Genomic DNA, 25,127 nt, shown 5'->3' with positions numbered 1-25,127 from the left:
CTCTTCAGGCTCAGAGAGATGAAATGTCCAGTGAAAAACCCTCACTAAGAGCAGTGCAGGTGACAACTAAAAGTGAAACGCGTGCAGGTCAGCAGAGTCAGATCTCAATCCCCACATTCCAGGATTTATGCAAAGGTTTGACTCCATCCCACACAACCTCAACTCCTCTCACCTTTGCACATGTACCTCTGACATCCCTCTTGAAAATATCCCCTGGGATTTGTAAAGGGAGGTGTTGAGCTGCTAACTTCCATATTCATTTCATTCATTTTAACAGCATTAAGCTGCTTTTAAAGGTCAAACCTCCTCGGTAAGATTCTTTACTTGGGCTATTCCAGCACTGTGCGTGCTCTGGAAAATGGCTCTAACATTTATGAATCTGATAAAAGTTTATTCCTACTAACCCTGCTTATCTTGTATCTACTAGAGTCTCACTTGGGTGTGAGGACTGGTTTAACACCACCCTACTCACCTCTGGTATCCAAACCATGGCCAACACCTCCCTCACCACAACTCCTGCACTGAACATCCCAAGGAAGGTCCAGCACCCTTCAAGAAGAGATTTTACTTTTTAGCAACGTATTTGCTCTGTCTTGTTTAATCCTGTTTAGCATTTCCTGAAACACAGTGGAAGTGTTGACTCACAAAGAACAATAGTTATCTTCTGCTCAGCTCCACTTCCAATAAAATTAAGGAAAAATGAGTCTGCCTGTGCATAAATATCCTATAAATAAACAGGCTTAAGCAACAATTAACAGGTAATTTAGCCCCAAAACTGTTCACTGACTCTGCCAGGTATTTCTGAAGGCTGAAAAGAAACAAGCAACACATAGGCAACAAAAAGCCAGTAGGGAAAAGTTACACTGAAAATATTGGCCTCACTCTGGTTTCCACATCTTAGACAGGGGCAGCACATTTTTGAGCTCTGCTGTGACATGGCATGAAGCAAAACACAAATTTTGATGATTTTTTTTTTTCCCTAAAGAAGTGCACTGAAGTAGATCTGGACTTCTACAGAAGCCAGTCAGCTCCCTAAATCCCAGTTAATGTAAATGGCACTTAAGCTACAAACTGGGCTTAAAAAAAAAAAAGGAGGGGGGGGGGAAGAAAGAAAATCAGACATCCATTTGAACAGCTCCACAAAGAGCTTAAAATTAACAGAGCTTATTTCCATTTCTTAATTTACATAAGTACATTTGATTCCAATTTAGTTAACAGCAGCTAGAAAGCAGAACTTCATCTGGGTTGGTTATTGTCACTGCCTTCCCAACAAAATGAGTTTTAGTCCAAGGGAAGAACCTTGAGCTTACACGTGTAACAAAACAATGCAGAGAACTGGGGAGCCAAAGGATTACTCACCGAGTTGAAACTGAGATAAATGTAAATACATTTTTCCATTACACTGTTCTAAGAGCTGTGACAGACTTGGCCCTCTTGCCTTGGAGACTGATCCAGAGCAGTTTCTCCTCCCCTGATTTACTGTATTTGCTTTGAAACAGATTAGTGAGAGAAAAATTAAAAATTCCGCCTTCTTTTCTCCGCTCCTTTTATCTGATGAAAGGAATGTTTACCTTTGTATTCTTCCTTGTACAAACAAAATGATTCGAAAAAAAAACTGCTAAGGGATCTGCCAGGAAAGGACTAATTTCCTTCTGTCTTTCTACCCAGAATTTTAATGGAGACACTCAAATGGGCACATAACAATCTACATAACCACATTAATGGAACGTAAATATGATGGAGATAAGAAAATAAATCAGCCATAAACACCTGTTTAATGCAGTGATCCCCTATAATGACTTGTGAGAAATATAAATAAAATGCAGAGTGGCTAAAGAAATAAATTAAAACCTGCATGTCAACACCAGGTTTTCTGCATTGTACAATGCACAACAATCCATCCCTAAATGATGGTTGATGCAAATGACACCAAACATCTTCCCTGTTTTCCTTTGTGAAGAACTTTAATTTCTGCATTTCAGGATTTGAAAGGAAAATATTCCCCTCAGATGAATGTTAAAGATATTTTCAGTTCTGAAATAGCATCGGAGTAAGGCTTTTTCTGAAAGTGAGGAAAAATTACTGATAGTTAAGGAAGGATAGGAATTTCCTGCTATGGAATCCAGAAATGGAGCCTAAAGATCTCTGCAGTGGACTGGGAAGAACCACCTGTCAATCTCAGAGCACTCTGTGTCCAGCATCCCTTAAGTCAAAGCTTTTAAAAACATTTGCATTTAAATTTTCCACCTATTAAATTTAAAAGCATTAACATTTCCAGAACAATGTGCAATGCTGATTTAAATGCAGACATGATGTATTGCAGATTTAAGGATTACTACACAGACATTCATCTCTATGAGGCAGCAAAATTAAATGTATTATAATTCCTAATTTGTCCCCAGAAATGGAACATGCTGCATTGTCTATGAGAATGTCTTAGCTTGTCAACTGTAAGTAAAAGAGCCAAAAAAATCTCATGGCTCAAATAAACCACCTAGAAAAGCATCACACTTTTATTTTGGATGCATTTCTTGCTCAAAGCACACAACTTTTGAATATTCCCAAGTTTGACCTCACACATCCCAGAAGGGTTTCATGATGACTGGAAATGGCATGGGACATAAAACCTGACAGCACAAACCAAAGACCAGCTGCAGATGAAAAGCCTCAGTAATCAGCTGTCCATGCATGAAATATATGCCATCTTTAAGTTCTCAAGTTCATACTTGTAGAAAAGCCCACTTTGGACAGCAACTCCCTCCCAGGCCTCTGCCAGGACCATCTCAACCCCCCTGAAGAACACTCCCAGCTCACATCTCTGTCCAAGTTCTGCCCTCACTCTTACTGAGGTGAAAAAGAGAAAGTCTTCAAAACTCCACCATAATCACAAGAAGAAACTAAAGAACTCAATGCTGTCACTCTCTGGGCCAACAACGGAGGATTTCAGTGCACCACCTGCCCTATTCTGCTCTGCCTTAAGGATGCCAAGCTGCAGGAACCTCTCATTTCTGATGTCACACTGCCACAGGGAAGGTGACAGTCTTTAACCAAATGTGAAGTCCTTGTTCTCAGCCTCATGACTGGCAATATGTGTGGGCAGGAATCCTGAAATCCAGCAGCTCCAGAAATAAAAGTTGTATCACTCACAGGTTTAGATTTGAAAGAATAATCAGCCTCTGACTGTGCAGATCCCTCATTTCTCCATGGCAGCAACAACAGCTGCAGTATTCCTGTTAGTTGTGGTAAACTCTCATCCTCACAGCAGCTGCTTACACAAGCAAGATGAAGAATTACACACACAGGTCCAACTTTTGCCTTTCTCCTTTTCAAATTAATTTCTCATTGGAAGAAGCACATTCTAGTAGTCTTTGTCTAGAGACAAGCCTGATACAAAACATAAACGTGTCATCTCCATCTGAGGAGGAAAATCCTACAGAAGGTGGTCATTAACCAACTCAGGTGTTAGGCTGGGATTGAGGGCTTCAGGTGATGCCACACACACAGAGCTGATGCTGGTTCAAGTCTCTGTCTCTGCACCTTCACCCTCCAGTGCTGGTGGCATAGTTCCCATTGAATAGCTTCACCATCATCTCCACAGTGGCTCTCCTGACTTCAGAGACCTTTTGGAAGCCTCCTGCTCCACAGCAACCAGTTCAGAAAGGTGACTTCAATCACAGGATGATCTGTTCAAAATAAACAAGAACTGTGCCTAACATTTCTTCTCTTGAAATCGAGAGGGTTTTTGGCTCAGTATCTTCCTCTGGCACCTTTCTGTTGATCTCTGTCCTTTTCATCCTTCTCGGTCTGTCCTTGAATTCAGTGGATGCCACTTTGTTTTCTGAATGACAAATAGGCCACTGCATCCTGGGGCAGGAATTTCTTCAGATTTATTTATGCAACTGTTTTGGATCTACTGTACTCTGTATAAATATTAATACACAGTTTAAATATAAAAGTCTAAATCCATACTAAACATGGAGGCTCTATGAAATAGCAGTCAAATAAAATAACCCATTTATAAAGGCCCATGTTTGTATTTACTACTGTCTCAAAAAAACCAAAAAACAACAACAACAACAAAAAAACACCCCAAAACACAACCTCAAAATTGCACTCAGAAATCAGGAAAAGTGTACTACTCCTAAACTGAATATTCTGGCAGGGAACAGCTGTGGGAAGGGCTTGAAGGAGAAACTCTTGACTGGAGGCAGAGCACCAAATGGAACTGGCTCCTTTCTGTGTTTCAACCTTCTAAAGGGAAAGAATTTGCAGACTTTTGAAACCTGCTGCTTTCCTTCTCTGGAAAGCATCACTGCTTTGAAGGACACAATCTTACTCTGTGAAAATAAATAAGAAATCATGACTTTGCAGTACATTTTTACTAACACAAAGATCAGGGAACTAGCAGAGAGATTGTTTCTTGGATACCTCGAGGTGGTAGTTTTGACAAATGGCTTCTGATGCACTTGTGAGACAGATTTTGGCTTTCCCCACACACAGGCCTAATTACCACATTAATGAAGGCTATGGCTATAAAGGAGTAGCAGGGCTGTCTCTGCTAAACCTCCTTGAAACTCAAGCACGGAAAAACAAACATTGCCTTCCATATAAATGGCTGCTTTAGGAGCCATTACTGATTAATCCTGTGTATTCCCTCCAAGCCTCTGATGCCAGAGATGCCAAAGAAACCTTATCACAAGGGTTTGTTTGCACAGCCTCAGCAATGAGAGTAATCCACTAAGTATCTCACACAATACTCAGGTAGAGCAGGTAAGAATTAATTGGTACCTTTCCCACCCACCCACACCCCCCCCCCAGAATTTCTGATGCTGAAACTGTTTTTCCCTTCATTGAACCAGCTCGGCCTAGACTGGCTTGTCCCGCAGTGACATGTATATTGAATACAAATCAGACAGCAGAGCTTTAAATCTGTGTTGCAGCTCTCATTTCCAATTCGAGAACTGTACTATAATCATAAGCTTCTGGTGGATGAAAGGAAATCAGCTCTCTGAATATTAGCTAATGCCACATTTGCAAGTCCTGAAGAGATCTGTGCTGTTTAAAAAAAAAAATAGTAAAAAAAAAATAGATCATTTCTCGTGAACCTATATATATGAATCGCTTTGTACTGCTCGACTGATAGAAGCGATGCCTGTGCTGGGATTAAACCCTTTTCATCATAAAACCTCATCTGGTTCGGAGTCCAAGTCCATCAAACCTTTTCCCTTTAAAGTCCCGCCTTTGATTCTACATCAATTTATTCAAACCGCAGCTGGGTGGCTGAAAACGAAAGGACAGCATCATTTAAACCAACCATGTTCCTAACTTGAAAGAAGGACTATAATTAAAAAAATGGGCATAAAAGAATGGAAATGGGATAATATTTTTTAATGGTAGTTCAAAGGCCGACAGATGTCAGAGCCTTTGAAGATGTCAGTACACTGAGCAAGGAGTTGCCATTAAATAGTTTGCCTGAGAGGTGAAGCAGCTTTTTAATGACTGAAAAAGCCCTTGCAGACACATCCTTGTGTTTTTAATTTGTCAGAGTTTCTACAGTATTTTCTGATTAATGACACATGATTATAACTGCATAGCACACATATTTTTATACTTTGTTAAATGAATACTTTATTCCACATTCCTTCAGTGCCAGATAAAAACAGGAAAGCTTTACTACAGAGTCCAAAACTATTCAGATTGCTCAAATATTTATGGTAATTTGAGGGGATTGGCCAGATCCAGAGCTTCTATGTGTTGCTACCTTTTGTTCTTTAATAGAGCTATTACTACTGCCACCACAATGTGCATGCATTAAGTGAGCATGTGAGCCAGTAGTGCATTGTGCCCTTCTTGTGCCCTAAACAATCAGAGCTTTCATAATTCACTGATGAACAAAGTCATCAAATCAAAATAACACTTAGAAAAAATCCTAGGGTTGATCCTGAACAATACGAACAATGGCTGCCAAGGTATTGTAAGCAGAAAATAACTTCTCCAAGGGGAAAAGCATATTACTAGGAAACAGCATGTTCAGAAGAAAAACACCAATATTTAGAAATGCAGATAAAATCCCCATCTTGGGCTGAGAAGATGCTCCTGCAACATCCTTCATCTCTCTCTTAACATATGCAAATTTTTTCTATTTTCCCCCACAAATGGAAAATGTAGTAGCCTGAAACACGGGGACAATTTCTTTTGCTGCCAGGAAAAAGCTCTCCCATGACTACAATAGCCTTTTGTGGATGCCTGCCAAGCTGAGCAGGTACAGCCCAGGGACAGCCCAACCCTGGGCAGGGACAGGAAAAGCCAGCACTGTGTGCCCTACCTTGTATCACACCTCAGAGCATCACCCACAAGAGAACACAGTCATTACAAGGGAATTTGATTAATGTGCTGCTCCTTCTGCTCTTCCAGCCTACATTCAGCTTGTAATTGGATCATAAATAGAAATGTGATGGACTCAGCTAAAAGCCTGCAGAGATTGGAAGTGCTGTAGCAGAGCTTTGTGAAATGAGTTGCAATATTCTGCCCTGAATATTGACAGGATTTCATGAGCAGGAATATTTGGCTTGTTGTAATCCATATCCATCAGGAATCTGTGTGTAACACCCCCCTCAGGAAACTCCTGGAGGGGAGGGAGGTGGCTCTGGACACTCACTGCTCCACGGATCCGCAGCGGGAGATGAAGGAAGCCAGGGGTGAGCCAGGGGTGCCTTGCTGCGTGTCCCAGACACTGCACAGTTATCCTGCTGCAAAAGCAAGCACTGCAAAGCTTGAAAAAGGAAAAGAATATGGCTGCAGAGAGAAAAAATCATAATATTCTGAAATGGAATTCCCCCACATGTATTCATTGAATGGAAACAGAGCCCTGCTAGGAAGGAACATGGTGGAGTTGGGCTTCCATACAAAGAACATGGAGAATTGGGCAGCTCTCAGTACAGACAGCTGTAATCCCATTCCCAGCAAACCTGCAGCCTTCCTCCTTGAGCCATTCCACAGTTACCTTCAAAGACAGTTTTATTTAAAAAGCAAAACAAACCCTAACCTACATCATTAGACCACTTGGCCTTAGCATGAGTCTCATGTAGATTTGAATGCTCAGTCGACATTAATGTTACATTACACACTTTTGCCACTTCTCCTACAAAACAAATGACACGTGGGAACAGGCAGGAAGCTGCTCAGCAGGATGGGGTGGAGCAGCCCCCAAAGAAGAGCTCATTCCCTCTTCCACCCCCATCTCAGGAGCTGGGCAGGTCCTGGGTACCCAGGGGTGCTCAGCAGGGTGTTGGGACAGGAACATGCTCTGGATGGAAGAAAGCAAAGAAGCAACATCTACACATCCAAAAGGGCCTTGATGTCATTGCGGTACAGAAATCTGTTGAAAATCCAGTTATTATTTTGGCACTGTGGTAAGAATAGCAGAATAAAATGTTGAATTTCAAGCAGTTACAGCTGAGCTGAAATAAACCTTCAGAGAACAAAGACAAGGCATTTCTCTGAGCTGTGGGACTTTCTATAAAATTCCAAATTAATTACACAAACTAAAGGAACATTACTCACAAAAGATGCATCAGAATTCTGAATAAACATTATAAAGTTCTTCTAAAATGGGAAATATCAGAAAATAATGTTTTGCTACAAGCCCCATATAAGCAGACAAAGCTGAGCCATTCAGGCTCTATCCATTAGAGGGCAATAATACATATACACACACTCAGACACACATATATACATATACAAACACATTCTCTCACACATCTCATTTTAGCAGGAAAAAATTAACATTTTTCTATCTAATATTACCCATGGTATATTGACAGCTTGAGTCCTCTTCCCTCCACTCCCCCAAAACCGCACCTAACAGATAAAAGGAACAGTAACAAATTATTATTCTTTAAATTTGCTTTCCCATGAGGAAATCCATGCAATACACAGCTTCAGATGGTTTGCAGTTAGTTATTATTAAACTTGAGTAGGTTGAACAACCAGCATGTCTGTGAGCATGGGAATCATTCCAGGGGTTCCCAAACTTTGAACAGACAAAAATGTTCTTCATGTGCTCATCTCCCACCTCAGTCCAACACTTTTCCTTTTCCTTGCAGTGACACAAGAACCTTTGATAGCAGCAGCCACTGCAGCCATGGCAAGGGGCCAGCACACTTCAGCTGTCTCTCAGAGCCACAGACAAATCATGGAAGGGCATTTTTTGATGTTATTAGAGGCACTCAAAGGGGGCAGCTCGTGTGCTGTATCTTCTGCTTCCCAACCATGCCAACCTACAGAGAAACCAACTGATAAACCTTGTTTAGTTCAGGTCCCCAACCTTCTGCTGCCCCCACTTGCAGCATCCCACAAGCACAATTATGATATCAGCTCTCAGGGACAGGAACTGTCTGTTGTTCCATGTTTTCACTAACACGACATAGACTCAGACCCCCGAGAGGATTCCAGCAATCCAAATAATTACCAGCAGCCCCTAAACTACTGCTTGTCAACATCTCATTAGTTACAGGACTACTGGAGTTCACAGGGACACACAGGCAGCTCTGGATCAGTCACTTAATGACCAGTAACTCCTGTGAGCATCCACACTCCATTGATTTGTGTTTGGGGTGGCATTTTTCCTTTGGTTTGTTTGTGGGCTTTTTGCTTGTTTCTGTTTTGTTTGAGTTTTTTTAAAAAACATATTACTCTGCAATTACCAACCCCTACTCCCTTAAAAACAGCAATTCAGGTAACAGTGTCATCCACCAGTTTATTGTTTTCATCCACTGCTGAATAAATATTAATTTTAGATTAAACTAGGGGTTTAATTCAAGATCTGAATTTCATAAGGTCCAAGATGAAGATGTAGAGTAACACACTGGTCCTGTTGCTACCTCAGCCAGGACACAGGTGCCCTCCAGCCCAGAAATCTCTAAGGATACCAAATACACCAGGAGAACATGCAGCTTCCTTCAAATCTTCCAGTGTACTCTGTGTTTGCAGCAGCTGCCTTTCCAAAAATCACATTCTCTGCTGTTTCTCTTTTCTAAATTCATTTTACAGATGCCAATACAGCAGAAAGCACAGTCTACAAAAGAACTCAAGCTGTCAGAGACAACTTTAGAAGAATTGTATCACCCGTGTGGAAGACGGAGTTCACTCTTCATGGGATTTTCAGATCTGTTTCAAGTGAAAACACTGTGTCAGAGGGTTTTGTCCCTTTTTTTTTCCCCCTTAAACTACCACAGTGATGATTTTACGAACCCTGAAGAACAACTCTAAAACCTGAAAAGGGAATATTCATGATCAGGCCAATATTTCAGGGGTCAAAAGTAAAGTTTTCTTATTTGCGGTATTTTAGGAGGACTTTCAGACACATGAATACCAATGACTCTGAGATATGTAATTGCAGTTTGAAATATATTGTTTTCTCCATTAAACAGAAATCTACAGCATCCCTGACATCGATTCCTGTCATTTTGTCATGATAAACACTCAGGTATTAAGTACCTTCCACATCATGCACCCAGGCATGATTCCAATTAGTGCTGAATAGAAGACAAAATGTCAGCTTAATAAGCTTCAATTTCCAGAGTCTTTGAACACTCAATGATATCATCACTTTGCCAATCATTTCTTGTACTTTGGCTGCTTTTTTTCCATCTCACCCTCCCTGTCAAAAGGAAGTCTTTCAAATCCACAGAAAGGGAAGACATGAACAACGTCAGTCATTGGTCTGACTGAGCTAAAAGATCCAAAAATGACTCCCCAGTACATCAACAGAGGGCTATGATGTGCACAATATTCCCTCAAAGCTAATTTGCTGCCAACATGTAGAGTAATTGGGGGAAAAAAGTCTACTTTAAAGTCACACTGTGAAAAATATTTCCTTGCATGAAATCAACACTAAAGACCTTAAATCACTGTCACAGTCTCTGCCACTCGTTCAAATGAAGAAACAGCTTTTGTTCAGGTAAGGTGACAATCATTTCTTCAAAGGTGACTGGGCCAAGGAACAGCTCTGCTGTCTGACTCCATACTGAAAATAATCACTGTACTTTAAAGCAATGGATTTTATTTCGAATTGTTTCTCAAAAAAAAAAAAAAAATTCAAAAAGAAAACGACAAATTGGAGAAAAGGTAAGCACAGTGAGCATAAATGTCTGAGGTCAGCACAAGTCCACAGCCCTCAACTGAGGACTCATGATGTTTTCTCTACCTGGAATATCCCCAAATGCAGAACCTAAAATCCCTGCTCTTATCTGGGTGTGAGAGAAAACAGAAACACCAAATGGCAGCAGAAAAGACAAGAGATAAAGAATCAGGATGGGAAGTGTGCAGCGATACCAAGCCCAGCTCTGCAGAGCTGTGCCAGGGCAGCTGCTCCTGCCTAGAGCCCACACTTCAGAGTGGGGATGGGAAATGGGCTCTCCTGAGCTGGATCCCTGCAGGAGGTGCTCCCAGAGCTCACAGACAGTGCCTCAAAGGCTGCACCACCCAGGTCCAGCAGATCCTGTACACTGTGCTGTCCCATCTCCCTGCCTTGCATATCCCACAGAACCCAGTCAGGAGCCCCTTGCTGGCACCTCTTTGTCAGTCGGGGCTCAGAACTCGCAGAGGACAAAGCCCAGCCCAGTCCAAGTGGGGTGTGGTGAGCCCAGAGTCGGTGCTCAGGTGGGAAAGGTGCTGGAGCAGCTCAGAGTGGTTGGATGTGATCTTCCTGGAGCTGGGAGCACGCACCGGGCATGGCACTGGGGTGGGAGCAGGGCTGAAAAGAGTACACAGCATTTGGCTGCCCCTCCATGGGATGGGACAGCAAATTCCATACTTCTGAGGCAGCAAAGACCTCGAGGAGTTGCTACAGACGCCGGGGTCAGGCCAGTGGGGAAACAGCTGCAGAGATTTTACTGGTGAAATACTCAAACCTGTGTCCTTGCCAGGAATATCATCCCAGCCCTGCAGAGAACCCACCATGGGGGCCTGGGGCTGCTCCCCCTCACAGCTCCTGTCTGTGGGGCACAGGAAAACCAGAGCAGGCTCCCATTTTTCTCCCTGGCTAAAGCAGCATGTGGAGGAACAGGGAGAGCAGTGGTGGGGCACTCAGGGCAGTGCAATTTGCCATGAGCATCTCAGCTGCAATTTGTTACTGGTTTTCCACTTGAAGGTTCCTTTATAACACTTTAATGTGGGAGCGTGCGGAGCTGTATGGATGGGCTCATATTTCTCAGCTGACATATCTTCAGCCAAAGTATGTCAGCTACAGGAGAGGGCAAGGCTCTGCACTGGCTCTGGGATTTCTTCTTCCCCCATCAGAAACCACATAAAAGAAAAACACAAATAAATCAGCTCTCCAAAATCGCTATTTATTACCTCATCATGAAACCATCTACTGGACCCTGCAGTGGTATTGAGTAATATCATTACTTAAACCATAAAGAGGTTGTATTTATTACTCAAAATTGGGAAAATTAGCATCCATATGGATCTTATTGTTTTACGAGCAGTAGTGCTGCCAAAACAAGTGGTGTTAACATTCCAAACTACAGATTGTCACCATTTCTCGCCCAATGTCTCATTCTTTCACTTGGTATTTAAAATACCTTTGAATTGAGGAACTGAGCAGATCATAGACTCTCTCCTATCAAGATATATATCATTTAACAGCCAGACTACTGTTCAAAACTTGATTTATGGTGGCAGTGAGTGAATGGAATTAACATCTGATGACCTAAGGAAGAGAGACTAAATTGATTTTGGATAATCTTTCTTTAAAAAGGGATGAGAGAAAAAGCACACTCTAAGGAATTTAACAACTTAATTTGCAATACACAGCAGCTTAGTAGGTAATCACAGACAGGACACCCTAACCTCCATCTCTGCAAAAATGATGGCATAAAACTCCATGAAAATAATTTCCAGGCACAGGCAGCATAAAAGGGTCACTGGGAACAGCAAGCTGGATAAACCAGGGCAAGGCAGGCTTGAATAAAGTAATTGTCTTTCTGCAGTGAAAGAAGAGAAGTGTCAGTGACACTTATCTTGATTTTAGCAAGGTTTTGGTACAGAATTACAGAATCTCAACAGTCAAACTGAAGGGACATGAGATGAGCAGAGACCTCTCTCCGGTGTGAGCAGAGAACTCACAGGTCTCACAGGGTTTGAACAGGAGGAGTCAAGAGTCACCCAACAAGAGACACACGTCAAAGTTCAGATGGGGCTAATACATGAACACCTGCTCCAAAGCCCCAGATGATGGGCACAGTGACTCTGTGCCATACTGTGGATGGCATTTCCTGGACAAGCAGTCAGTGCGGAGAGCAGGCTGCCATCCACAGGGACCTCAACACTGCAAGCTGAGCAATGGACCACCAGGACCTGCAGGGAGTTCACCAGGCCAGGTTTATTCAGCCTGGAGAACTAAACACCAAATAAAAATCGATTTGCTGTCTTCAACTGAGCATAAGGAATGTGGAGAAGACAGAAGCAGACTCCTCTTGAAGTAAGGGCAAGAACTTACAGATCCAATTTTTAACAACAGATGTTCCAGTTGCATTTCCAGGAAAAGGGATTTCACACTGGATTGGTAAAGCACTGGAGCATATGGCTCAAGAAGGCTGGGAAATCTCCACCAGTGCAGGTTTTTCAAAACTCAGCTGGACTTGGCCCTGAGCAACATGATGTGGTTTTGAAGTCAGACCTGCTTTGAGCAGGAGGTTGGGCACGGTGACCTCCAGAGGTCCTTCCAACCCAAATGATTCTATGATGCTGTGAAAAAACTCCAGACTGAATGCTGGTCTCCCATTAGAGGATGTCCCTTCGGCACTCAGGAGAATCTTTGAAGTGGATGGCACTGCTGTTTTCCAAATTGCTGCACTTGTTCTATGGACTAGGAGAAGTCAACTTCCTTCTATTCAACAACTGTCACAAACACATTATAGGGTAACAGAAAAAGCAATTTTCAAAATAACTAAAAACCATTAATAAACTGTGAGCAAGCATTCCCTCCTCTGTGCAGCAGACATTTACTGAGTAAGTTTAGTTGTAATATTTGGAACAATCCAGTATTAAAGAAACTACACTCGGAAGATTTGGACACAATTGGAAGTAATACCAACAAGCAAATTCAGAGTCTGGCTTTGCTGGCTTTGCCATACACTGATCTTGACATAGAAAGCACAGGCTGCTTCAATCAAATCAAGAGATCAAGAGATCAGTCAAATCAAAATCAAGAGATTTTATTATAAATCAATCATTTCTGCAGACTAACACAGTATTTTTGCCTCTCTGCTTAGAAATTACATTACACCACCTCAAATGCTGCAGTTGCTACCTGTTTGTACTTGCATCTGTTTGTTCTTAATAATTTCTGACTTCAGGATTCCTTAATGTAACTTTAATGTGAGAAATGATTTCACACCACGTACAGCTTATTGTCTATTAGTGTTAATCATTCCTTGCAGCCATCACACACAAACCCTGCCTGCAAAGCCACACCTAGTGGATGTGTTAAAACCTGGCATAAAGATCCTTTACATCTCACTGATGAGCAAAACTGATCTCATTTCTATTCAGAGAAATTAATCTATGTTTATTAACATCTATGCAGGAAATAATAACTTCTTCCTAATCAAGAAGTGCTGCTTTAAAATAAAATTACTGCCATAAGATCTACACCCTGCCCCTAGACAAGTGAAATTATACACTCCACCTTCAGCTGCCAATATTTAAAATGAAACAAAAAAGAATATAAAAACACTGATTGCTATGTTATAATAAGATACCAGATATATTCAATTTCATATTATAGAAACAGAAAGTCCATTTTGCTGAAAAGAACTCCATCTCAGATTCAGAGTTCATATTATGTGATGAGCTAGTTTCTATGGCAACTGCTTTCTCTTTTACATACACTGTAGACAGCACAAAATGTCTGTTGTCTCCTAGGTTAACTTAACATTTTTAATCAGCAGATGACAATTTGTGCACTATTATGTATGCCTTCCAAAAATATCTTTAAATATTTCAAGTGCTGAGCTGAGTGAAGTATAAAAGGAGAGAGTGAAGTCACACCTCCCATCTCAAATTCCTCACAATCCAATTTCAGTCCTAGCGAAAAGAGTGAGAGTCGAGGAAAAATGTTGGAGACATCAGAGATGATCACCCACTATGGCACAAGGACAATTTGAAGGGTGCTTGAAGCGGCAGATGTTCACAGCTGGATCAACAGGTGTTTGAAAAGTGTCCCAACCTGAGGGAGAAGTTCAGCCAGAGTGGGACACAGGGACACAAATGTGGAAAGGTGGGTTCACCTGAGCAGGGATAGGGATGTGCTCAGGAGACCCTGACGGAGAGAACACTGAGCCTGCACTGTCTCCTCAGTTCGGAGCAAAGGCACATTTTTAACTCTTCTCTTAAAGACTATGCCAATGCTGCAGCCCAAACTCTTCCCACAGCTCCCCTGCATTTACTCAAGTGAAAACCAGCCCAGTGGGTTCATAGTATTTGAGTATTTCCACAAGAAACTGTTGCATTTCACCATGTCACAGCAATGCTCTGAGTGAAAGCCCAGTGTGAACATTTCCATGGGACACACTACCAGATCCCTGATTGCAGTAGATATTCCCCATCAATGGGATCCACGGCAGCCCTGAGTCAGCAGACTGTGAATAACAACCCAGGAAAACCACACAACTGCTGCAACAAATATTTGGTACTTTAAATACTTTACATCAACAGTCATGCTCATTATCCTGGGCTGACTGGTGGTAAATTAAACATGCTGCAATATAACCAAAAGCTTTTGTTTGGGAAAAGCTAAAAGGGAATGGCTGTCTGTCTACAGGAGTCTGACTGGCAGCCCAAGAGCCACTCTCCAAGCAAAATATAACAAACAAATATTTAGATTGCAACTCCAGGATTCAGATTGGCTGCAGAGAAAGCCTTGCATTGCAAGCAGTGCATTTCTTCTCATGCCAAAGATATCTTCTGGTAAGAAAAGGAAAGGAAGTAAAAGAAAAAAAATGAGTCATATAATTTATTTACTTCGAATTGTAAACAGAAGTGACTTTAGTAGCACTGTCAGCATCTGAATGTTCCCCAGGCTACCTCTATCTGTACCTTCCAGATCCCCTCAACCAAATTGCTTCCACTGACACTGGGAGAATAACCACGTGGGAACTGGTGTCTGGAGATATTAAAACAATCACACGAAGCAGAAGAGTTGATCAGTGATTTATCTGTTGGTAACAATAGGCTCTTTCAGATCAAAGTTGAAGAGAGTCTCCTATTCTGAAAAAAATGCTCCTCAAGTCCTTCTTATTAATATAGTATTGCAAAGTTACTGTTGCAGCAGTATTTGCATCCAGACAGAAACTGGGCATGAGTTGGATATTTAGTTATCACTAAACAAGTAGGTAATGTCTGTATTGGGCTTTTTTCTGTATTTTCTCTTGTTGATAGTTGACAGAGCTCTGCAGCAGACACATAGCAGCACAGCCACCCTTCATACATTTATGGAGCCAAAATAAATGTCCTTGTTTCCCCTACTTGGCTGATACACTAATTATCTACACAGAACCACAAACATACACCAAGAACCTGCTGGAATGAAAATAACTCTCATTGCTGGAATGAAAATAGTGATCGCTACTGGTTTTTTATTTTAACGCCACAGGCTCAAATTAATTCAGACAAAACCAGGTGCAAAGCAATAGCTGCAGAAAGACTGTTGATCCCAAGTGCAAAGAAATAAATTTTCAAAGAGGAAAAGAAATGATGGGATGTGCTGTACATGGGACATCAGGGGAGGAGCCGCTGATTTCTGAGAAGGGAAAGCAAACCAGGATAGTAAAGGCCAAGAGGATTATGGAAAGTTCACAAAGCAAGAGAGGAAAAAAGAAACGGATCCTTCAGCCATGGGATAACACCTTATTAACTCTTCTTACCACCTCCAGCCTGTTTGTTGGGGCTTCTTGTAACAAGCTCTGCTCTCAATGTTTGTGTTCACACAGCTTCAGAAATACTCAAGCTTTTTCTTTCCCAACCAATAAGGGTTTCTTGAGAGCCCCAAGACACCCCAAAAGAGCAGTGATCTCTTAGAGTAGCCTCATTTTTGAGAGCACAAACGTTGCCTGTTAAAATTAAACACCGTGACATTGGTGACACCGGCGGGCAGAACGTGCCTGAGCACTCCAGCTGCTCTTGACCCAATTACAACTGGATGAACACGGTGGCCTGGCCAATTATCTCAGAACAGAACCTGGAAAGAGGATTCAGCTTCCTCATGGAAACTTTCTTTCCTCTCCTTTAGGGCCAAGCGCTGTATTTGATGTTACAGGGGTACATTTTATTTCTTCTTCTTGCCCAAAGGTCAACGGTTGGAAGAATGAGCAGGAAAAATGATCCAACTCTGTACAGCAGCTGGAACACGGAAATCTTTGAGCTGCTTGAGGACACGTGGCAGATGCTGGGGAGAGAAGGACATTCAAAGGATAAAGGGGAAGTATGAGGGCATAACTGGCACCACAGACACCTCAGCCCCTCTGCTTCAGTTATTAAAATTTCCTAACTTTCATGGCTATTTCATTTTGTCAAGAAAACTGGATATATCCTCTGTGACATGAAGTCTTGTTTCAGAAAATCACTGATTCTGAAGCAAGACTGCTTTTATTAAAACAAAGGAAGGTTTCCATCGTGCAAGGAGCTCCCTGTTTTGTCTATTGATGGATAAACTGAAATTACTTAGGGAGGTGCGGAATGAATGAGCAAACTTAAGAACACTCCTAAAGAAAATCCAAATTAAATAGAAGTAGTGATTCAAAACTACCCTTAAAAAAAATCCCATAATCTTGTGTGATTAGCTACTGTTTAAAGAATAACAACATTATGGTAGTTCATAGAAAACGTACAGGATTTAAAAGCCTACAAGAACACAGCATGGCATAAAAGCCTTTGTACCGCTTTGACTTTTATTGACCTATAAGTCAATTTACTCCTCCCCAAGCATTACAACCCCAGGTGAAAAAATCAGAGCAAGATTCCTAGAAATGGAGAAATTCAAGTGGAATGCCGTCATTATCCAAAAATTTATCATCAACACAAAAGGTAATACGCTTCAATCAAATTCCTTTCTTGAAAATATATTAGGCTTGTACTTCGCGATGAAATAACATTGTTTTATATTTAATAAAAATCTGGAAAGGCCATTCACATCTTAATTTTTATACCCTAGTTGAGATTAAAGCATCAATAAATGTATTTATATTTGAATAAAATCTCACTATTTTGTATAGTGTCTCTCACAGTATCTGAAGACCTACATGAAAGTAGAGACCTTGGATATGCAATAAAAAACCTAAATTAATCTTTACAGCATTAGTAGAACTTGATCTGCAGTAGTCAGTCATAGCTGTCTTCAGGAATATAGTGAGAAATACATATTTTAACCACGTATATTAAGAAATACATATTCGCTACTCTTTCATGTGGAAAAGGATTTAAGAAAGACTTCCAGTGAATACCTTTAATAATGGTGCTTTCACATCATTCACCCAACACTGAGCAGATAGGTCCTTCAAACCAAGCTACTCATATGTGATTAACGCTAATTATTATTTAAATTTTTCGAATTACCTAGCAAATCCACTTTTCATTTCGCCAAGCAAAATGGCCTCCGCTCCTATTTCATCTCACCATCGCTGGGACACAAAGCACTCCTAAAAATTACTGCTGTCAAAGATGGTTCCAATTTAACAGGTTTTTAAAATGCAGCGTTGTTAAATATCCATTAAATGACTGTGTTACCTTTGTTAAGAGCCTGACAAATGTTTCATAAAGGACACTGGCTGTTAGTTATATCAGATGTCCAAAACACGCATTTTTAGTAAACATACGCAAAGATTTTTTAAAAAATTATTAAAAATCTGTGCTATAATTCCGTAAGAAACACCAGTATTGTCTGTTGATCTCACTGCAAAGACAGAGGTGGATTTGAATACAAAGACCAGAGGAAGGGACGAAAAGCAATTTATTTTCCCAAATGGAAAAATCTGCGTCCTTGAAAGCTGGGAGAGTCTCACTAGAATTTAAACAAACAACAGCTCTTCTAGTCAAAGTAACTGCCTTTTCTTCCCTGATTTACATGTCATTCTCATGGCAGTGATGTTCAAATGACTGGGATATTCAAACTACAAAGAAAAGCTCTGTAACAAGGCCAAACCTGCAAACAGAATGCACAACCAAACTTTGGGCTCCAACCTTTGCCAGAAATGACCCAAAAGAGCACAAACCAGAGCTGGATTTAGAGACACCTCCCAGTCCTCAGGATTTGCTGAAGTGAGTCCCTCTCCTTTTGTACTCAGTGTTACAGAGCAACAGAGGAACTGGGATGAGCACCGGTGTGTAGACAGAATAATTCTATATAATTCCAAAACTGCCTTTTTTAAACGTGGGAGTTACAGCTCTGCCTTTGTCCGCAAAAGAAACAAAACATCAGCAGAAATGCAGGTGAGAGGAGACTACAACTCTGAAAAGACACTCGCACACAAATCCAGAGCTGAGATGAATCTATCTTGAGCCAAAAGAAAAAAATGCAAAGATAAAAACCAATCCCTTGAACCATTTAAGGCTTTGCTCGCTCTTACAATGCAGCGGAAAATAAAAGGCGAGGTTTAATTTCATTTTTTTCAGAGGCCACCTGAGTATCCTCTTCCCAAGTGTTCTCACAAAGTATATCCCGTTTTCATTGGAAAACCACAATGGTGGAAATGGAGAAATAAGTCCTGGCTTTCCAATATATCTCTTAACCTCCCCCAAGAAGCCTTTTGCTTCCTAATGGACTTCCTTAAGCCAGATTTCGATAGTCTGAGCCGTCCAAAGTGAAAACTCAATTGATATAAAAAGTAAATTTTCAATTCAGCTCCATTAGAGGTGTTAGTAAAAGCCACAGCCTACCAGTCTACAGGAAAGTAGAGTGAAAATGCCTCTTAGTCTGAGCCTAACACCTCCTAGGGAAGGTGGTGGTGCGCGGAAAATGTGTCATTAAAGATGCCTTACCAAAATGTCCAGTTTGGTATAAAATAATCCATGCGTGATAAGCAATTCTAACGCTGATCAGGCAAGATTATTTTCTATAAACTCTTTAAAGTAGAAAACCACTTTAGTTTTTAGAATATTGCCATTGCAGGCCTTTTAAATAAAGGCTCTTAGGAAAATATACCACGCCATCCTTACAAAATACTTTGAGAAAAAGGCAGTAAGATGGGTTTTGAAGTGAAAACTCATAAAGATCATTTTCCATGCTGACAGTGTGCATTTCATCCAGAAGTTTGAAGAGTCAAATGCTACCCCAGCTGGGGGTTATTCTGCCAAATGGCTTCCAACAGTGACCACAGAGATGGAGGATGGGAGGGGTGCGTGTGTGTAGGAAAATAAACATGATGGTAAGCGACCCCAAACCCACATCATCTTATCAAACATCCGACACACGGAACCAAACGCACAATGCAAATCTAGAATACAAAAACTGAAACAAAAAAAGACATGAACAAAAGGAAATAAAGACATTTGTGAGTTACCTGCAGAGATTTAAAACAAAAAAAGCACATGAATGAAGCAGATATAATTCACATGGATTTGCCCAGGAAGGAGAAAAGGAGGGTGAGTGTGAGGGCTGGAGGGGAAAAAAGAACAGATACCTTTTTTTCTTAAACAAATCCATCATGAAAGAAAATGAGACAAGATTATAAATAGGCCGAGTTATAGCGCACCATGGGATTTTTAATCTGGCTACCTGTGGTTTTTGCAGTTAAAGCCCTATTCAGCACTGGGAAGGGAGGGGGGAAGCGGAAAAAGAAAAAAAAAAGAAAAAAAAAAAAAGAAAAACGAAATCACGTTTATGTGCCAGTTTCGCAAATGCTCCCCCAGCGAGCCACCACCAACAATGCTGGCAAACAGGAAACACTCATTATTAGCAATTTCTAATAAGCGGACGCGTTTCCAGAGTTATTGATCATTACCTGGCCGTCTCGTCTCCTGCACTCCTGAGTTTGGCTCTCGTGCTCTGCCATGGCAGCGCGAAGCTGCTTCTCCAGTTTCTCCATCTCCCGTTGATGGTCTCGGACCAAGCAGTCCTGCAGTGCGTTGTGCTGCTGGAATAGGTGCGTCTTCTCCTGTTCATGCTCCAGCTTCAGCTCCACTATCTGATTGGACAGGGAGGAGTACAGTTCATCAACAGAACATCCTTGTCGTCATGACAACTCGTCTACAGCTTAATTTCCCCCTTAATTTCATCAAGTTGGCAATTTTATTTTTACGTCACTATTACCTCACCTCTTAAAAAGCCACCGTTAGCGTGACAGAATTCCTCCAGACAATCCCAACAATGGAGACAACCGAGCAAATCCAGCGCATCCTCACCCAATTTGTTGGTACAAATGTCGGAAGCGTACAAAAAAATAATATTTAAAAAAAAAAAAAAAAAAAGGGAAAAGGGGAGGCATTGTCGCATTGTGTGGCGGGTGCCCCCGTATCCCGCTGCTGCTCCTCAGCAGGGCTGAGGATCCTAAATGGTTAATAGGCAGCCTGCTCGCCCCTTCGCTTAAGTATACACACACAAAACCCTCCACCCCAGCAATTAAAGCTTTGCAAGATTTCTTTATGATTTCCAAAGCGAACGCTCTTCCTGCGATATTCTTCAATGCTGGCGCATAGAGTTGTCTTTTTTTTTCCCCCCTTAAATAAAAAAAATAAAAAAAAGAGCAAGAAAATTATAAAAAAAACAAAGCTCTATTATCCCGTTGTCAGCTACGCTATCCCAACATAAACAGATGTATGTGTTCCAGAAGGGCACCTGCTGTGCCGCAAGCTTGCACCATGATTTCATAAGAAGCCCTCTATTCTCAGGAGCCGTTCCCAGTCCCCACCACACTGGATGCTGTGACCTTGGCCACTCTTAGCCTCTCCCCGCTTGCCTGAATGGCAGCCCGAGACCAAGGGCCTGGTTGCTGCAGCTTTGATATTAATCCTCCCGCCTGCGCACAAAGGCACCCTACCTGGCCTGCACACTGGAGCGGCCAGGCCGCCTTTGAAGCAGGTGATGAATAGGGACGGCAGGAAGCCGCTTCCCCACTGAACTCCGGGCCACACAGCTGCTAAGAACAGTCACTTGGATTTTTCTTCAGTTTTGGTGGATTTCGGAGAAAGAGGAAGAAAGGGTGGGATGGAAGAAAAAAATAACAAAAAAAAAAAAAAAAAAAAAAAAAAGAGAAATCTCTTATCGTGAACATGGTGGGGTATTTTCAGCATGAGAAAGGGAAAAAAAAGGAGCGGACGGGAGGAGCCGCTGTGTGAGCGCCGAGAGCGCCCGGCACCTTATCTTAAAGCTGTAGCATTCAATTCTGGAATGATATCAGCTGGTTGCCCGGCTTCCGCGGGGAAGATTTGAAGCTAAGTTAAAATAATTTTTTAAAAAAAGGGCATTTTCTCAAACTGCAGATCAGCATGTTGCAAGTTTAAAAGGGAAATGTGCCATCCATGCTGCAGTTGGGAGCATCCTTCTGCAAACGGAGCGACAACAGATGCAACATTGCATGGTTTAACGTTTCTATATTATTTAATAATACTAAAGAGCTCATTAAGAGATGCCTGAAGTCCCTGCAGGGGTTAAGCCATCGCATTTTCCATGCTGGGCCTGGGATCCTCACACAAAGTTCTTTACGCCAGGTTTTTGCCCAAGGTTTCTGTACAAAACTGGTTTCTCTCGGATGCTCGCGGTGTCCATCCTGCGCCTAAGAGAAAGAGCTGTTGCTCCCTAAAATAACTTGGAGCCTTAGCTTGATTTAGGAGAAAATATGTTCAGTGTTTCTTCATAAATCAGACCAGATCAAAAAGAAATTGTGTCAACAGGAGAGGCCTTTCCCTTCAAACATTTTGTTGTCTTAATTACTGGGTTTTCCGCTGGTTGCTCCATGTAGGTCTGGGCTAAGGCAGTTTGCTGTGGGGAGTTTCAATTATTGGAGTTGTCACTTTTTTACCAGAAGACAGGGCAGCAGGCAGGGAATGTGACCCAGAGGGAGCAGGAGACATATCCTGCTTCTCCAACCACTCACACGTTTGGTCATACTGACCAAAGTAAATAGATTTGTTTAGTAATCTCTTCACTTAACAGCATTTATAGATAAAAAGTTTTTTAAATTTGATAGGCGGAACGAGTAAAACATTCTTCAGCAGGAGGGGTGTCCCCCAGCTGGTAGGTGGGAAGAGAAAAGGTGGTACCATGAGGGGAGGTGTTTTATAAAAGGCAAATTTGTTGAAGAAAAATTAAAAAAACCTCCTTATTTAAAGCTACATATTCCCTGTGATGGTTTTGGTTTGATACTTGAAGATGTTTCTGGCAGTGAGCAGAGGTGGAGAAAGAGGAAAGGAAAGAAAGGATGAGGACAAGAGCATTCTCATCTCTCAAAGACCTCCAAAACCATCTTCCCTAACGAATATTAGCAGGTATTCCACATTCCCAACCAACAAAACAACACAAAGTGACTGAGCAGCCATTCCCTGCCCTGGTGAGCGCTCCCTGAAGATCCTGCTCTCCTCAGAACTGCTGCCAAGCACTATGGCTTCTCTTCCATTCCTCCCTCTCTCATTCTTATATGGTTGTTGTGTTGTTTCTTTCAAGGGAAAAAAAAATTAACATATACCAAAAAACAGAGAAAATCCATGTTGCTATTCAGCAACAACAGGACTTCTTCATCACAGGAAACTGCATGAAAACTGTATCAATTCGTCACAAACCAGACAGCTTCTGTCTGCTCTTTGAGGCAGAGAGCACCTTTATGAATGATATAACAAAACCACCTCCTTCAAAAATGCTGTCGTGTTGAGATCTTGCTGCATCTACCCCTTGGTGCTGAGCACTTCATCAGATCACATTCAAGTGTCTGCTCCAATTCAGAGGACAGGCACTGCTAGGTGCTATAGATTTCAGCCAGACAAGCAACACGACATTCACAATGGGCATTAGGAACGATGCTGAAAAGAAACATTCATTAAATAATCGTGTGTGCCCTATTACCATAATCACATTCATTGTGCCTTGGATGTTTCCTCATCTTGTCCTCCCAAAGATGAAAATCTCTTTTTCCCTTCCCTGCGCATCTGTTCCTGTCTCCAGCCATGGTCTGGACACAAAACCAAGCAAGAATATCTGTCTGAGCTGAGAGAGCCTTTCTTACCACTGCTGTTATCAAGTACCACAAATATTTGAAAATTATGATCTCTTCTTAGCTGAATTCTTTATTTTTTCATTATTTCCACACAGTGTGATACAAGGCAACAGCCAACAGGTGATTTACTAAACTGTCATCAGAGCTACTATTTACTTTAAATTTAGTTTTTAATTACACTATTTCTTCTAAATTTAGCTTTTAAACGAAATTTAAATTTCCTTACTCTTGCAGAGAAAAGGATGTTAAGAAGAAAATAAAATTCTTAACAAACAGCTAAAAAAAAGATAAATGCAAGAACTGTGATAGTCTCTTGTAGTTCACTCACACACACAAACAAAAAGGTGCCAAACAAATCTGGCAGCGTGGCTCGTGCCCAGGCCAGTGACAATGCAGCTGATGAACACAGGCAGATGGAATTGCACTCACACGGGGAGGTGCTTTAGGACAACTTGCAAAAAACAAAAGACAGAGCCAAGGTGAAATCCTGCTGCTTGTTAGCATGCCTGAAGAACAAAGATCAACAATAAACAGCCAGCTGATTGCAGGAGATGTTTTTAGAAGCCAAAGATTTGTAATATAATCAACGCCAGCAAATACCTTTTGAAAGTCCCTAATTTAGACAAGGCCTTCTACTACCCGGATTTTGCTTTTACATCACACACTCAGCTTAAGCTTTTCAATTTTAGAACAATTTCAACTTGTTCTCAAGAACAAGCACGCCTTTGAAATTCTTTTTAGAGTCCCCAAAGGAGGGAAAGGAAATTAGTTAGCTCACTACCTCTTTGAAAAATATAACTGCTACAATAAATATTTGACACCAAAGTATGAAAATTCATGTAAATTTATGTCCGCAATTCCAGAAATATTTTAAGTAACACCTATATAAAATATGGTTTTGCAAGGCAGGATGATTTTATAAGCACTGTTTTGGCATGACTGACTGAGGGCTGGAGGAGCCACCAATGCATTGCACGTGTCACAGCAAAGAACTGAGCTAAACTCACCCTGCAGCACACCTACAGCACATCTGCTTCTACTATTTCTATCCCAAAATCATTTAAATGTTTGTAAATCAGGTGTTTTGCATGATTATCCTGCTGAAAACGAGCCCCAGCCTCTGCCCAGGCAGGGCACAGCACATGATCTGTCCCCAAATAACAACTCCAGCAAAACTGAGCATTTTCTGTCTCCTAAGCCTCTAAACAAACGTGCATGTTCCGTGAGGATATGGGGATTACCCATCTCTGCAAATACCGCTGCTAAAAGTAATCTGATCTAGCAGGCTGGAGGAGTTGAGTATTAATCACATTGGGGTCTGGTTTAGCATAACTTTGGGCAGAAAAGGAGCATCTTCACGGCAAGGCAAGGGAGAAAACCAGAACCTCTTTTACCAGAACTCCTTTGCAGCAGGTAAATTAAATAGATTTTAATCTTCATGTTTTTGGGGGGAGATTTTTCTATAACTGGAAGCATGAAGGTCTCCCAAGATATAAGGGCTGTAATAAGCCAAGGGCAATGGGACAGTGAAGAATACATCTGTGCAGAACCACTGAAGCAGCAAGTATGTGTGGGGTAATGTACATGACTTCCTATTTCATTGTAGTAATTTAATTGGCATGACTGTGTTTTCTATAATACTTATACTCTTTCACCAACCACTAATAATTCTTTTTCAACTGCAAACAAAGAATTGCTAGAAATTCTGTAAAAGAAACAAGCTGGTCTTTAGCCAAACTGCAATTTGATTTATCCTCCCCTAAAATAATGCACCTGAATGGTCTCACTTTCACTATATGAAATTATATTCCTGATCTGTACATTTTTACTTAGATGGCTTTTTAAAATTTTAGTATTTTTGAAGTGCGGGCAGCAAAAACCTCATTTCAGTCATTCCATCTTCCCAATACTCTGGCATGA

At 41.4% G+C, this 25,127-nt stretch overlaps 1 protein-coding gene across 4 annotated transcripts in view; it reads right to left on the bottom strand.

The window, feature by feature from the left end:
• CEP112 (centrosomal protein 112) overlaps positions 1-25,127 on the bottom strand; it is a 154,521-nt gene that overhangs the window by 65,762 nt on the left and 63,632 nt on the right. For 2 of the 4 annotated variants that reach the window (XM_083874642.1, XM_083874643.1), the window contains exons 19-20: positions 20,004-20,186; positions 7,807-7,860 (exon numbers count right to left, since the gene is read on the bottom strand). In XM_083874642.1, the coding sequence (XP_083730768.1) occupies positions 7,807-7,860; positions 20,004-20,186 (237 nt within the window). The remainder of the gene's footprint in view (positions 1-7,806; positions 7,861-20,003; positions 20,187-25,127) is intronic. The other 2 variants (XM_083874644.1, XM_083874645.1) reach the window with 1 other exon arrangement.

This window comes from Zosterops lateralis (assembly GCF_965231275.1).
Source record: "Zosterops lateralis genome assembly, chromosome: 18".
Lineage (NCBI taxonomy): Eukaryota > Metazoa > Chordata > Aves > Passeriformes > Zosteropidae > Zosterops > Zosterops lateralis.
This window is presented reverse-complemented; position numbering and strand designations above follow the sequence as displayed.